Raw genomic sequence first — 16,462 nt, 5'->3', positions numbered from 1 at the left:
TGTAGAACAGAGTATCTTGATGCCCTGAGTTTTAATGCTTCTTTCCCCTCCCCACCCGTTAGCATTGCTCTTCCAGTCTCCAATGCCCGGGGCACAGGGGCTCCGTGGATGAAGAGGACAGGCTGACAAAAATATTTACAGAGAGGTGTTAGCGACTCTAATCCCAAGTAGGATTTCCAGTTTAAAAAAGATTTCAGGTATATGACAATCCTTGGTACAAAGGATTCGACTATCACCACCCAGAGTTGGTCAGTTAATCAAATACATTTATTAAAAATGGTGATCCACTGATCCATACCTTCCTTTACTCTTTTCTTTAAATTTAAGAGATTAAAAAAAAAAAGAACTTTCATTTGCCTTCTGTTTTTTCTTTGACCTTGGATTGACTTTTTGTTTCTTAGGCAAACCACTGTAATACATTGTTTATGATTTTCAATGCTGGTTTCTTTGAAGTGCAGCCAGAACTTGAAATGTAGCAGTCTGACTCCACAGTGGTTTCATTGCTACCTCCAGCTGGTGATCTTTGCTTCTCTGCCCAGGGCTCCATATTGGTGACGTGAGGCAAGCAGTCATATACTGACTAAAATATGTCACTTTTTTGAGTCTGACATTCACAAGTACTTCAGAAATATAACCTGCCACCAACCAAGTGTACACATTATCTTAATAGCTGTACAGTACATTCTTGAAATTTGCTTTCCCCTGGATGACAAGACTACAGTTGAGTCATTCAGGAAATTATTGAAAAGAACAAAAAGTGTTGAGAACAGAGGAGAAAAAAAAAAACCTTTCAGTATGAAACATCATGGGTGAAGAACAGTGGCTGAGTGGGAGTTTCTCAAAATTGTGTTGAGTGGGAAAGTTTTGTGTGTTCTGAATCCATTTCACGTTTCAAGAGTCCCTAAAGGCAAAGAAGTTATGCATTCAAATGATATAGAATTTTGTTTTAAAATATGTTGGATGTATTTTAGTTGGCGCCTGCCTGTGTGCCTGTCTTCTAATTAAGGCTAATATATCAAATAAGAAATTTTATTTTTTAATTAGCTATTGGGAAAACACACACTTCTTTCTGAAAGCCGTCTGTAAATATGCTAGAAATCTCTAAATGCCATAATCCTGCTCCATTCAGAGAAGGACTAGGACTGTTAGAAGAGGAAAGCATCGAAAGAAATACGGCAAAATGCAACCCTATAGGGGTTCCCCTGCACACAGCTGGGAGAAAGGCATAGGGGTAGCTAGCGATTCTGGCAGGAGCAGCTGGAGTCCTTTGAAGACTAAAGATAGACCCAATGGGGAGTCGTCTGAAACAAATATGCAGTGGGAGGAAACTCCAAAAGCCTCAGAGATGGAATGGGGACAGAAAGGTAGGGGGAGATGAGAGAAGAATGGCTCTGGAAAGTAAAGTGGACTGGGGATTGTCAGTACTCAGCGGCTGGCAGCTATCAGAATCCATCCCACTGGAGAAAGATGTCATTGCATTGTAAGTCACACAGGAGCGGCTGTGGAGGGAGTATTGTTTCCAGAATTCTCAAAGCCTGGAGCCAGGCAGGAGAACAATACAAATAATTAAGGGAGTAGTGGAATTAACTTACAGGGAATTCTTTCTGCTTTTCTTCACCTGGTGAGATCAAGTGTAGTATTCATTTCACATCAGATAGGTCTATTATCAGGGAACTGTATCCTGTTCTGGCAAAAGATGATCTTGTAGATTTTTTCCATTCCCAGCTTCGAGGATGTAACAAATTATGTATAACTCGGGAAAGTGATGCTGCGTCGAGGCATAATTTAAAATATAGAAGATAAATAAATCTCAAGGAGGGAAAAGATGCAAGGGAATATGTTACAAAAGGGAAAAGAAGCTTACTTCCTTTACTTTCATACAGAATCTATACAGAGAAGGAAGTCCAACCTTTTATCAACTCCAGGTCATTGACTTCTGTGTCTGTTTATTTTTTCCTGAAAAAGTAGCTTATATTCCAAACCCATTTTGAGCAGCAAATAGCATGCTCAGTTTGCAGATGGAAAAGATTGAGTCATGGAGAAGGTATTTTGTTTGTGTTCAAACAGAGCAAGTCAGTAAAAGAGACAAGACTATAACATCAACTCTCTGGCTGATGGAATAAAAACAGAGAGCTATAGGTCTATACATTTCTATCAAATTCAAGTTATAGGGAATTTTTCTTAGGGCTATAATTTAGTCTATAGTTTGTCACTTAAATATTATCACCTTACAATTATATTAATGAAATGTCTCTTATCATTTACAAAGCACTCCCCCAAAACTCCCTCAAGGTATACATTAATGACTGGATACCTGACGTGTTCATAGGCTACTTTGGAGCCTGTCAATATTTGCTGTCAGAAAACCCATTTAGGTTCCTGGTTTCTTGAGTGATGCCTTAAAGATGAAAAAGCATCAAGCCAGTGAGTTAATGGCTCGTTTTTCAATGTGGCTTTTCTTTGACACCTATCCTAGAATTATCCATTTTGCGTGCCCCTTTTCCAAGGCCATTTTCAAGGTGTAAGTCTGCAATTTAAGAGCTAGTTTAGAGAATGTTAGAGTGGTTAGAGCCAACTGTGGTCAAGTGAAAAGAGCCCTTTGGAGAGGGATTTCATAGAGTGAAAAAGTCTGTCTCTAAGGTCAGGCAGCTTCGAGTTGGAATCCTTGAACTCTTTTGTGACCTTGCGTAAATCATCACGTCGTTCAGAGTCAATTTCTTTATCAGTGAAATGAAGATGATATAATAGTCTGAACCTCAGAAGTTTGTTGTGAGGATGATGGTATTGTGACAACCTAGGCTGAATCTTGGGGTTTGGGGGTGGATAAGGCAGTTTGTGCTGGATTGAAGGGGGAGGAGCAGTAACTGTCCCACAACCTTGTCACCAGGATAAGATGAAAGCTAGTCCCACCCCAACTCTGCCACTTTGTTAAACACACATTTGTTAGCAAGCAAGCAGAAACCATTGATACGGTTTGTCTGTGAGGTCAACGAAGCCTCAGTGCTTGTTCCTTTAATTGCCCTCAGTAACTGCCACTGTGCATAAAAGGGTCCTGTGAGGCAGGTGGGGGTTCTGTTATCCCTACTTGGCAGCGGCCAGCTCGAAATCCTCTTTATCAATGGCTGGAGACAGGCCCATTCTGGGATCATTCCTCTGAGCTCTGTTTCTAAAGATGCAAGCTATAGGGCATCAGATTCTTATACTCAGTTCAGCAGGGTGGGAATTGTCTCTAAAATATTTTAACTGCTCTACATGTCTTAACTTCCTCCAACTTCGTCAACAAAAATGATTTCTTTTTGTTTCTTTTTTTGTTGTTGTCTTTTTTTTGCCATTTCTTGGGCTGCTCCCACGGCATATGGAGGTTCCCAGGCTAGGGGGTTGAATCAGAGCTGTAGCCACCGGCCTACCCAGAGCCACAGCCATGTGGAATCCGAGCCACATCTGCAACCTACATCACAGCTCACAGCAACGCCGGATCCTTAACCCGCTGAGCAAGGCCAGGGATCGAACCCGCAACCTCATGGTTCCTATTTGGATTCGTTAACCACTGAGCCACTACGGGAACTCCCAACAAAAATGATTTCTAATGCTCATTCCATTATTTCAGTTGTTTTTGACATTTCTTCAAACATTAAAGCCTCAGGTGTTGGTGGAGATAAGGCTAACAGAAGACACTTGGTGTAGCAATCTGAGGAATGTGGTCTTAGGGATATCTGACCATCTAAGCACCCCAGGAGGTTGAACTCCCAACTAGAGCAATAGAGCTCCCTAGAGTTGCAGTTTAAACCAACCTGTGCTTATAAAATATCACACTGTCTATGCCAAAGTGGTTTAAAGCAAATTACAGTCATCTTAAGAATGAACAGAGAAAACATGTTAAATGCACATCAATACTCTTCCACTTAGGGATAATCTCCTTCAATGATGGTGAGATTAGGCCCCCAAGTCCCAAGGCACTGCTTATGGCCCAGGGCTTGGGGAAGCACACGGGGTCTGGGCTCCCTACCACCTCAGCCAGAGCAGCTCCACCTTCACCTAGTTTGCATATTAGATACTCTCACAATACTTTTCTTAAAGGAAGCCTTTCATGCACAAGAGGTTTGGAAACCATTAATGAAGTACAACATTCATATTTAAAAAATGTGGAAGATGAGACCCAGAGCAGTGGTCACTTTTTCAAGTACAGAGAATCTGTGGCATCTCCTAGCACTGGGCTCTTATTTGCTACCGTAAGTCACCCATGTATGATGGAAAGGCTACAGGCATTGCTAAAATCAATCTCTGAACAAGAAAAGGTAGTATTTCCATAGCAGGTGCTTTACTGAATACATTATTATCCTGGATGACCTTTCCCTCTTCCTTTACTGAAAACTACAACCTACCATAGAGCATACACACTTCAGTAAATGGGTTAGTTTAGCAATCAAGTCTTTCAGAAACAATATGTTAGCCTGAACTTCCCATTTGTAAGATGCCCCTTGTAGATACTTAATAAATGAATCAGGGTAGTGGTGATCTAATTAAACTTTTAGTCAATTAACTTTCTTCCAAATAGTCCCTATATCAACTTTTCCCCTCTCTCATCCAACGTATGGTAATGAAAAGAGCTATTGGTTCAATATACATCATCTTTGGTGAGTCTTATTTACATTGTTTTGACCTTATTTCAGGACCCTAATGATTTTTCATCCAATCTAAGACACTGTCAATTGTAAAATACCAGTATTTTATGTCCTAAGAAATCAAATAAACGTGCCTATTAAAATTTTAAGATAACACTGGCTGTAAGACATATTCTGGTTTCAGAGATATTAAAAGAGGTGCATGTTGGAATTCATGAAGTATGCTACCATATTTGCCGCCATATAAGACACATTTCCCCCCTTGTCTTATGCCTCCTCCTCCTTCCACTCTAGGCCATCTGTTATTTCCATTAAGCAGAGGAATAGCACAGGAGGCTCAGTGTTCGTTTTTCCAAAATGCTTCCCTCTAAAATTATGCTGCACTTATATTTTAGCATATACAATATATACTGACCCTAAATACTTCTTGGCCCCAGGAATGGTGATAAACCCTGTCTTGATACTCTTTGCGGCTTGATATCAAAGCCACAAACACTTTGAATCTGTGTCCTTTCTGTGGGATCAGCATTATTCTAGTGGGGAAGAAAGTTTTAAAGCCCCTATGTGGAAAAAGTCAATTCCCGTTCTCCAGAGCAGAACATCGATCTGCCAGGTTGTGTGAACACGGACACTGGATACTTCCTATGTCCTGAATTAAACATTTCCTTGGCAACAGAGCTCCTATCAGGCAGTTCCAAACACCGCACTTGCTAATAACTTTGTTTGGTGTGGTACCAAAATTGTCATATTGTGGTACCAAACTGAGTCATAAATAAGGTAACAAAATATTTTGCTCCCTTTGCTTAGGCATCATTTTCATTCATAACATCTAAGTGCAACTGCAACTTTTCAAGCCCACGTATCCAATTACTCATAAGGCGATACTTTATCTCAAGTGGAAAAGAATTACGTTCTGCCTTTTTAAAAAAAGTCTTCATGCTTGTTTTATGTGACTGATCCTCCTGGGTGAAGATGTTTTTGGTCTGTGTTAAAGAGTCTTGCATTTTGATAAAAGGCAAAGTATGGGTAAAATTCGAATTCACATATTCTCTTTCCCCAGGCGGAATTACCGTGTCAGTATTTTACTTACATCGTTTAATGTTTAGCATCTTTCATATTTTCTAGAAGGTATTTTATGCTTACTGTGGGTAGATGGAGATTAGTATATCATCTTAATAAAGGACAACTATCTATGAACTGTGATACCCATAAACTTGACTTTCCAGCACCCTCCTGACACACTGACTTACACAGTGGTGTGTTGGGGAGAAGGTAAAAGAGTGTTGGTGAGAGACCGAAGGAAGTGCTGGAACAGCCATAGGGCATTATGAAAAGGAGGTGGTGGTGGTTCAGGCGGTGTGACTTCCCTCCTCCTGTGGTAAATCCAAAGGACGCTGAAGGAGGGCTAAGGTGTGGGATGGTTTCCTCCTTTCCTGTCATTATATGTTCCTTCCTCACCGTGGAAAGCAGAAAATATTAAGTACCACAGGAGGGCAACAGCCAGAACACACTGTCTTCAAATTCTTCCAGCCAATATCGTACTGTGAAATCACTGCACAGACTTCAGGATGAGTACCAGAAATCTGGAATAAATGGAAGTCCAATTTTCCTTCGCATATTTTTGTACTGTCAGTACAGCAATTTTGAGGTAAAAAGCCTTAAAGATGTACTTTTCAGATTTGTTTTGCCTCACAATGACTCCCATCTCAGAGTGTCATTGCAGTTTCTTACTCTTCTTTAGTTAAAGCTTCCCTGTTTTTTCTTTTAGGCAAATATCAATATTCCGATGGGAGCCTTTCGGCCAGGAGCTGGGCAACCCCCCAGAAAAAAAGAATGTACCCCAGAAACAGAGGAGGTGAGGAAAACTAAGCTGCCTGTCTTTCTCCTCTCCATCCTGATTAGAGGGGGGCAGAGGCAAGGCGAAGGCCAGCTTTCAGGGACCAGGAGGGCACAAGAGGACATGGGTCAAGGAGTCATTGCGTATTACAGACATTTCTTTGACTGTACTGCTCAATCAGCCACAAAACACACTGCCCCACACTGCTCTTCAGCTAAATCTAAGTGCCTGGCACAGTTCAGTTGAAGATGCTGAGTTTAGTATCTGGTTTATTGATTGCGTGTCTGTGTGTGTGTGTGTGTGTGTGTGTGTGTGTGTGTGTAAAGGATGGGGGGACCCTCTCACATGCTCTAGGTCCACAAATGTCACTAACTCGCTACATTTTCACTCCGGAGCTTTTACTGAATCGAGCGGGATGTGTGTAGTACAACTTCTGGTGAGTGATGAATCCCCGAGGGAGTGCAGGTAAGAAGCACATTAAATGACTTGTGGATTCAAATAAAAACCCCCAATCTCTGGCTATTTCCTTTGGAAAGAGGAACTCCCAAGGGAGTCTATCGATTTCTGCATTTTTCCCCTCCCACTAATTATTTACCTTTCCTCCGAATTCAAATACCCAGTCTTCTAAAACGGGGGCTAAGATTAATATATTATATAGTTCTTCCTCAATTGTGACTTTTATAATGAAACCTGGAAGGTCTGATTCTGGAAAAAAAAAAAAAGGTAAGGTCTTAGAGTATTAAATAAAGTCACAGGGCATTGCAAAGTGTATCATTTTTTTAAAGGTGAAAAACTTTTTTTTTTAAACTCTTGTAGATGACCTTTTAGGTAGGTATTTGTTCCAAAAGAACACTTATCACCATTTCAAAATTTCCTAATAAAACTTTGGTTGTTCTGCATTTAATCTGTTATTTCTCATAAATAATTCTTGATGTGGTCCCAAGTTAGTGGTTCCAGCCTCCAAAAATAGAAAGATAATTTCTGAAAGGAGGAGATGGAGTATTTCAGTGATATCGCCAAGTTCTGGAATTTCAGTCGCCAAGTCACTCTTGATGAATAACAAATTTTGAACATATAAGCTGAAATGACCCAGCCCTACTCTGCTTCCATGGTACATAATTTCAAGTTCCTTTTTTTTTTTCTTTTTTGGCAACCCCGCGGCATATGGAGTTCCTGGGCCAGGGATCAGATCCCAGCCACAGTTGCAGCCTACATGGTCTTAACTCAAGACCATGAATTCTCCCTCTGGGACTGTGGTCAAGTTTTTGAGTCACTAAAAAACAGGCCCCTCCATTCCTCAGAGGGTTGCTGGGAGGGAAGGGTTGGTGATATCATGGACATGGCATAACCTATTCAATTCATAGCAGCTATTCAATAAATGGCTGTTCAGCGATTGACTGAATTATCCAATTTTTATGAAGGACTCCTAGGCCTGTTATTTCGCATATTGTAAGAAAAAGGCACAGGGAGGTAGAAGGGAGAGCAGAAAGGAATTCTTCCTACACCTCTCTTTATCTGTCATTAGCTTTTCTTGCTGTGCTTCTTCATGATCTATGACTGTCATAACCACAGCAAGCAGTTGCAAGGTAGCTTGACTCTCTTTTCTCACTAAATTGACTGCTGTGACTGTTTTGTTTTTTTTGTTTTGTTTTGTTTTGTTTTGGAGGCTTGCACCTCATCTGCCCTCTGTGGTACAGGTGGCCTTCGCTTCCTCTCTGCGACTGGTACTTGCCTCCACACAAGTGTCCCAGTTAAGGGGTTGGGAAAGCACTTTGTTCTCACTCTTGCCTTCTCCCCAGTCTGATGGTTCCACACATTTTAAAATGGCCAAGAATTGATACCGCCTGGGTTAGGAACACCTACTTTATGACCAGCCATGTAAACAAATGGCCAAACAACATTCTTCGCAGGATGAAGGGAGTGAGGTATCCCCAGAGATCCAGAGACCCCAGCAGTGTTTCTGGAACTGAGCTACCCCTTTCTCATGGGTCGGGAGGGTGGTGAGGGGTGGCATTCTCTTATTTTAAGAGCAGAAATGAACTCTCAGGACTTGCGGGGTCTTAGGGATGGGTGGGATCTAATGACTCAAGTTCTGGACTGGACCTTGGAGTGAGTTTCTCATGGAAACAATATTGCGAGGGGAGCAGTTAGGCAGCTTGGCTTGGCTATAGGACCCAGCCACCTTTTGCCACTTGAAATGGATAAAATGGAATCTGAATTCAAGTAACGTATACAGTCCCACATTTCTCTACTATCCAGTTTGAAAATTTGCAATTGCTTACTTTTCTAGATTTGGGACCCATTGGCTAGCTTTGCATTGAGATAATCACTGTCTGAAGTGGAGGTCATAGCACGCCATCCCTGAACAGAACAGACCACCTCTATCCCTGCCAGCATCATCCCCATCTCAATGCTGATGCCATCACAGACCTGAAGAGGAAGAGGTACCCCAGCAGGAAGCCAGGACGAGCCTTTGGCCATCTCTGTCTCCTTGGCCCAGCCAGAACTTGGCATGTGCCCAAGACAGAGGCCTTACAACCACATCCCAATAAGCAGGGCCAGTCTTTTGCCTAAGAAAAGGCAGCTGCTTCACTAAAGTGATTTGAAGGGTAATGATGAGCCCCGATTCTGCCTCCCAAATCTCTCTTTTGACGGAAATGCCATCATTATTACTACACCACAATATAGCATGTTGGGATTTTCTGTTAATGATTTCCCACTCCACCTGGTCCCATTAACGATGCAAACCACTATTTAATTCTGGTCTCACTACTTCCTGGCCATGAGGCCACAGGCAATTTCTTACTCCTTTTCCCCGCCTTGTGCCTCAGTTTCTTCAACTGTCAAATAGAAATAATAATGGTATCAGACTGAGGATTGATGTGAGGATTAAATGAGTTAGTCGGTGTAACTTAGAAGAGCTAGTGGTGTGTTTGCTGTTATTATTAAGCCTTCAGTGTTTGAGCATAATGAGTATATGCACCACTCGTAACAATGAGTAAGTAGTGTCTTACATAGGAGAGTTTAGGGGAAAATCCAGTAGGGCATCTGGTAGTAAAGAGGAAGATGAAGGTGAGATAGCTGGAAAATGGTTCACCGTTTTGCTGAACTTTTGCAAATACTGTCATCCCCAAGAGGGACATTTCCCCTTGACAATAGCCATTCCTGAAATGGGAATGGCACAGGGGCCTATAAGCTTTCTCTCAAGCATTCTTGATCTAAACCAAAGAATGTCTTCCACGTCCCTTCTCACTTCAAATTATCTACTTACAAAAGAAAAGCGAACATTCTTAGCCAAATGGGGCCATCTGGACCCTGCCTGTTCATGCCTTAATTTATCATAATCCTTATAACAAATTCACAGAAGAAATGGAAACTGATTCAATTATTTTTTAAAAGATGAGAGGATTCAATTAAGAATATGAACCACCACCAACCCCCTTGCTGACTCAATATCTTAATACCTACTTATTAAATATATCTACTTATAATTTTACATTATATGTGACCTTACCAAATCAGGTGCTCCAAGTCTTACCTTGATAAATAAAAAATGGTGCACTGAGATTTTAATAAATTTCAAGCAAAGTGCCTCATGTTAAATAGTTTCATCCTTTATCTGTGTATGCTCGCACAATAAATGTTTGCACACGGATGCATAACTGCACACTTTGGTTTTATAATGTGCCAATCTAGCACATTTTGATATTAGAAAGCTAGTGACTGTGCCTTACCTGGGAACTTAACAGAAGGAATTGGCAATATTTTTCTCCTTCATGCTTCTTTATTAAGATCTACCCAGGTAAGAACCATGGGAACATGTATAAGAAACAGTCTTCATTTCAATGCTACACATTTTTTTTAAAAAAAAGCACTTTATAGCCTTGTTTAAAATTTCTTCCCAAAAGCCTAACAAAGAACATTTTGGAATTCCTTGTCCTCCAAGTGGATGTTTAATAGTTTTAACCATTGCTTCTAAACTTGCATTTATAAATGATGAATGCGTGTGCATGATGAAAGGAAGCTGAGGCTATGGGTCTGTACATTGACCTGGGGAAGCGATATTTTCCAGATATTTACAGCAGGTATTGTCTACATCCAATTACTTTATCATTTCGTGTGGGTGACACGTTAGCTATTTCATCAGCACTCTGCTAGATTCAAAGAAAATGACTATTGGAAAAACCATTAGCCTTTAGTAGAAGAAGAGCACCTCAAAATTGTATATTTCTACTCATCCCCTCAAATAAGCAATTTAAAAACGTTTTTTCTAAGGACACATCTACCAAATAATTGTTCAAAGTTGGGAAAGCATGACCACTTTCTTTCTTTTCCCATGGTAGAAGCCAAATGAGGGATAAAGCAAAGCAGCTTCTTTAATACCCATGTTATGGCCTGCTGGTGCTGCAGGGGCGCAGGGCTTGAACCTGGGGCAAAAACGTGTGATTTCTTAATTTCCTTTCACAGAACTGTATTGGTTTACTTGGTTGTTGGCCCAGCAGGTGGCGCCCTGCCAGCCTCACACAGGGCCTGTGTTAGCTTGGGTCCTCCAGGAAGCTGACCCACAGAGGGGATTAGGCGAAATATTTACTGGGGGAAAACAATTGTCAGGCAAGATGGGAGGGTCAGTAGACCACGTTGCAGGTGAAGGAGCCTGGGACAGAGGGTTGGGAGGAAGCCTCTTAGACGGCAGTGCTGTTCAAAGGTCAATTCTCAAGCCCAAGTCCCTCCCAGGCGAGCAGGCCTAGCTCGCCCAGGATAGACCCGCCTTAGGATCCTGTGACACTCAGTCATTGGCCACAGGCAGCCGTGGGAAGTGTGACCTCAGCATGATGATGGGCGGGTTTCAGGGCCAAGCAGCTGGCCTGTCACTCAATTATCCTCCCTGCAGGAAACTGATCCGTGAGGCGTGCTCTTGTGGCTGCCACAGAGATCAAATGTTCCTCCGACACTCTTGTTCCAAAGCCCTGGAGATTATGCCTGCCACCACTAGCAAATAGGAGGAAAGAACTAACCAGCAAGCTTCAGAAGTAATGAGATGGCGTTCTAGGAGCCTCACACAGCAATGGAGCTGTTAATATGTTTGTTTGGTGTGTGTACAAGGGGCACAGGTTGGTCACTATGGTACATGCTCGGGTTTAATCAACTAAACAACAGTCAACAAGCAGGCCTGTGCCCTTGCGTTTGTGTACCAGGCATTGGAGGAGCCATTAAAAAAAGTATAGGATGTGGTTTTGCCCTAAAGTGGCAACAATGCAGAAACATAAAATGACAGAAAATTTAAAATACTTTCCAAAGTGGGAGAGGAGAGCCAGGCCTCATCTGCTGCTCCCTCCCTCCTATCTCGCCCATATTCAAAGAGGTTTTGCTTATGTCAGTTTCCTTTGTTTATGCTTCTCAGAAATGTCATTGGAACAAAGGCTGGCGGCCATTGCACCCCAAATAAAAAAATGATCCTGGACCAAATCATTGTTAGAGCTAGCGGTGTACTAATAGCCCACACACCTCTGCCTTTCAGGCCTATTATGATACCAAATTCAGTTTGATCTTGTAAGATGCTTCTCTTGGAAACACAAATCCTTATACCTAGTGGTCTTTTACATTAGTTATCAGACACTGAACGGTACTCTTACGTTTAAAGTCACAGGGAAATGACTTGTTTTCTTCTTTCAACTTTATTCCTTTACAAACTTTGGGAGATCTTTTTGGAAGTCTGAGGGTGTCACAACAGGACAAGAAAGAGTCACTCTGCTAGAACTAGACCTTGATATTATTCTTGTTTGAAATTTTTTCTGCTTCATGTCTGTCACCCAGAGGGACCCCATGTCTTTTCGGAACGAGCTGACTGACTCTCTCTCCTTTTTCTCCCCGCTTCAGGCTGCTCTTCCTACTTTGGACGAGGAGAAGAAGCCAATTCCAGGAGCAAAGAAACTCCCGGGACCTGCGGTCAACCTATCGGAGATTCAGAACATTAAAAGTGAACTGAAGTACGTCCCCAGAGCTGAACAGTAGTTGGAAGAAAAAAAGGTGAGTGAAAAACTATTTTGTTTGTCTCAAAAAGACCACTATAAAAACTGTTTACGGAAGCCTTCCATCAAGGAGTCTGGAATTCCAGAAGTCTTTACTAAGTATCAGAGCCTTCAAGTTAGACCAGTATTTCTGGCGCAAAGGTTTTCTGGTATGTAAACCCAAGCTTTTACGCCCATATTATTCCAAATCCAGTCAGAGGGCCATTGAGGCTATGTGCCTTCCACCCCCTTTCTGGTCACCTTTTTAATTAGGGAACGATGGAGTTGAGAGGGGAAAGATGCTTGGCTGGGGGCCTTGAGGAGCTTTTGATCTTGGCGCCCAGGGAGCCCTCCCTCATTCCATGCCTATTTCCCCACCCAGATGTACCAAAGAGTGATGAGCTCCTTTCTGAGTTGGAGGATCAGAGGAGCAAGGAGCTAAGGAGGTTTGGTGGTAACCCAGGTAGGGGTAAGGCATACCAAGGGGACCCTGTGATGACCCTGGAGGTAGAGGAGGGAAGGGCAGGCTCAAATTCTACCTGCTACCCCAACAGGTGCTGCAAGCAGGGCCTGTGACTGTATTTTCATTTTAACTGGATCTGTTAAAAAAAAATGTGAGTTCCTGTCATGGCGTAGCAGTCAAAAACCCAACTTGTATCCATGAGGACATGGGTTCAATCCCTGGCCTCACTTGGTGAGTTAAGAATCTAGCACTGCCATGAGCTGTGATGTAGGTCACAGATGCAGCTCAGATCCTGTGTTGCTGTGGCTGTGGGGTAGGCCAGCAGCTACAGCTCTGATTCGACCACTAGCCTGGGAACTTCCATGTGCCACATGTGCAGCCCTAAAGAGCAAAAAACAAAAACAAAAACAACGTGGTGCCCGGATGAGGGCTCAGCCCCACTCTTCAGTGGCAGACCTGATGCCTGCGGTCTCTTACGGGATGTCTGTCAGCAGAGGGCTTGTGGAATTGGCCCAAGTCATCACTCTTTCACCTGTGAGACCCTGGGAGCAAATCCACTTTATCCAACATTACTGCATCCCACAGTGTATTCCATTTCTAAAGCCCAAGTTTAGGCCTAGATGAGAGGAATCTAAACTGGGAACGTAAAACATATTTTTCTGGCTGACCATCCATTCATTTGTTCATTCATCCACTCGTTTATTAAAGTAAGATTTATTGAGTATCTGCTATATGCTAAACACGAGACACACACACACTAATTAATTATCATGGGCCAGATACCGTGCGAAGAGCACTCCATCCATTGTTTCTTTAGGCCCCATGATACCCAGTATCACGGCTGCTCTCGAGATGAGGGTGCCTGCCCTCGAAGGCAGTGCTGCTACCTACTTAATATACTGCTTCACCCCTTCCTCACACAGTACCTTCCAGATAGATTGCACACTCCCTGGAAGTATTCGGGTGAAATCTTCTGACCACATAGGTGGCACAGCCAAGTAGAACAACGGGGCCCTACTGTGTCCTCGGTTAACACAATGAAGAGCAGGCGTTCTGTGAGACAATCCCCTGCGGGGTGGCAATGTTACTTGTGTCACCCTTTTGCTGATTTACTAGGACACGTGCGAGTAAGTTTTGTCGAAAAGGTTTCTTCGTAGTGCAGTGAAAGAGAGGAACTATTTCGAGTTAAAAGAACAGAGCAGTATCTAGTGTTTTCAACACAGTTACATGAAAGAACAAAGGAATAAGATTAAAACACAGTGGCTTCTTTGACCATAGCGTGAATCCCAGGAAACTGGATGGGGACAAAGTGATGTGAGCAGGAACTGACTGGAAGCATGGCCACATACACGTGTTATTAATGATGACAGAATGAAACAAACTGATGACTAAGTATCGTTATGCTCAGTCCCGCTTGGGTTGCCAAACTGCGATGAAATATTCCAATATGCTTGGGATGAAGCTGCAGAGCTTTCTTGTGAGAAGTCCCACAGAAGTGACATGGACTTTTAGGCCCCATGATACCCAGTATCACGGCTGCTCTCGAGATGAGGGTGCCTTCCAACAAGGCTGCTCAGTTAGACACATGAAATTTTAATGCCAACTTTAAAGGGTTTTGCTTTTATGAAATACGTGTTGACCTAAATTTAACCCCAGTTCCAGTTTCAGAGAAATTTGGTTTTGAAGATTCAAAGGAATCTGCTTTAAAATTAGTTCAGAGAGGATCTTGCAGTGTTATTCAGCAGTAAGGTTGATTCTGTAGCCTTGGATCTATGGTTACAGTGACAGGGAATAATACCAACTTGATAAAATATCAAAGAGGTATCAGAGTATCCAGAATACATTTTTATTACTTCATTTTCTAAGAGAAGGCTTTAATAATTCGTCTCTCCTGGACAAATTCTAATAATACAAAGCTACTCAGAGAGGCCCATTTGTCCTTATTCTACAGGAGTGGGAAAACCTAATTTGCAGAGGTAATTGATCAGAATTCCCAGTGAGTACAGTCATTGTTGTAAGCCAAGGAGTGACCTTTATTTCTTGCAGGAGATGTAGTAAGCTGGTTTGTTTTTGACTCATCAATTCGTCTGCAAATCTGTCAGATTTTGAGACTTCCATGGGCATGGTTTATAGTCACAGAGGGAGAACATTTCTTCATGATGATTGATTCAGTCGACTTATAAGCAATAAATACCCTGACCAGCCATCATTTAGCCCCTCACTGGTTGGATTTGATTTTTTCCTTTTGGGGCCACCATGTATTGTTCACTGATTTAATCAAACAGATCACTGTTTGACAACTGAGTGAATAAGTCCATAGTACCCAACTACGAAAACCACAAGACTCAAAGTCTAGGTTATAACTGTTAGAATATTTTAGACATAAGACAGAGAAGCGCCTTCTGGCTAAGACTTGCACTTCCTTTTGAATGGGGTTTCAGATTCTTTCCATGCCCTGTGTCATGGCTAGAACTGTTCATTAAAATCAATAAAAACACTATAGGACAAGAATCAGAAAGGCCAATGACTAGCCAGTTAGAGATCAGTAATCATGGCTTGTGGCAAAGGACTGAGAACATAGACCTCATCAGAAACCACAACCAGGCAACACGGAGACAGGACATACCAGGTTAAGACCAAGAGACAAAGGAGAATCCCAAATGGGGTCCTAATCCATCCTGGAACAGGCCAGGGTAGGAAAGGTCAGCTGTTCAGCCAAGTACCTCTCAGGATTCTCCTGGCTATAATTTAAGGTGGCCAGATGGTGATGTAAGCAAGCTCAGGAGCCAGATGAAGAGACATGATCAGCAGCAAGGTCTGAAAACCAAGAGCCCTCCCACACTCCTATGCCTGCTTGTTTGCTGCATGATCAGGAATCCCTCATCTCATGGCCACCGTCAAAAGTCACTGCCAGCTTGTTTGCTTGTAGCTGCAGCAGATGCCACCTCAGACTTCACAGACAGGGTTCTGGGGAGCCTGGAGGAATGCTAAGGACTGGTATCCAGTAGATTTGGCATCCACTTCTGCTCCCTCTCAACTCTCAGATCAGACCACAGGTGCCCAGTAAAGAACTTCTGTAATTAGCTTCTGTACCATGGGCACTTTCTTCATTCTGGTCCCTATACTCAGGATACTTACATCTTAATGGAAAGATAAAAATAAAGTACTTCAAAAAGTAGCTAACAATTCAAGAATTAGATAGCAGCTCAGTGATTCAAGATATCCTATGGCTGTTTGTGACCCACTAACAAATTAGGCAGTAGAGCAAAGCCCATGTCACAGCTTACTAGAGGAGGACCTCATTGTGATTTGGCATCAGGGACAATTTCAAGAGGGTGATGGGGATAGAATGGTTTTAAAAGAGGCTCAGAAATAACCTCTGGAAATAGGGAAATATCCAGAGCATCATTAATGTACTAGCCTGCTGAGACCAAAGAGTTCCTTTTGGGCAATACTTTCTAGACTTGTGGGGCAGAGCAACATACCACAACCTGTCTGTACCATCACTTCTCTTTTTTTCAGCAGTAAAAGA

The 16,462-nt window shown here is 42.4% G+C and overlaps 1 protein-coding gene across 1 annotated transcript in view; it reads left to right on the top strand.

The window, feature by feature from the left end:
• SMPX (small muscle protein X-linked) overlaps window positions 1-16,462 on the top strand; it is a 50,627-nt gene that overhangs the window by 9,221 nt on the left and 24,944 nt on the right. The window contains exons 3-4 of the mRNA XM_047765442.1: window positions 6,391-6,477; window positions 12,337-12,486. Of these exons, the coding sequence (XP_047621398.1) occupies window positions 6,391-6,477; window positions 12,337-12,471 (222 nt within the window). The 3' untranslated portion in view covers window positions 12,472-12,486. The remainder of the gene's footprint in view (window positions 1-6,390; window positions 6,478-12,336; window positions 12,487-16,462) is intronic.

Source organism: Phacochoerus africanus, chromosome X (assembly GCF_016906955.1).
Source record: "Phacochoerus africanus isolate WHEZ1 chromosome X, ROS_Pafr_v1, whole genome shotgun sequence".
NCBI lineage: Eukaryota > Metazoa > Chordata > Mammalia > Artiodactyla > Suidae > Phacochoerus > Phacochoerus africanus.
Note: the sequence above shows the minus strand (reverse complement) of the source record. Positions and strands in the feature narration are given on the sequence as shown.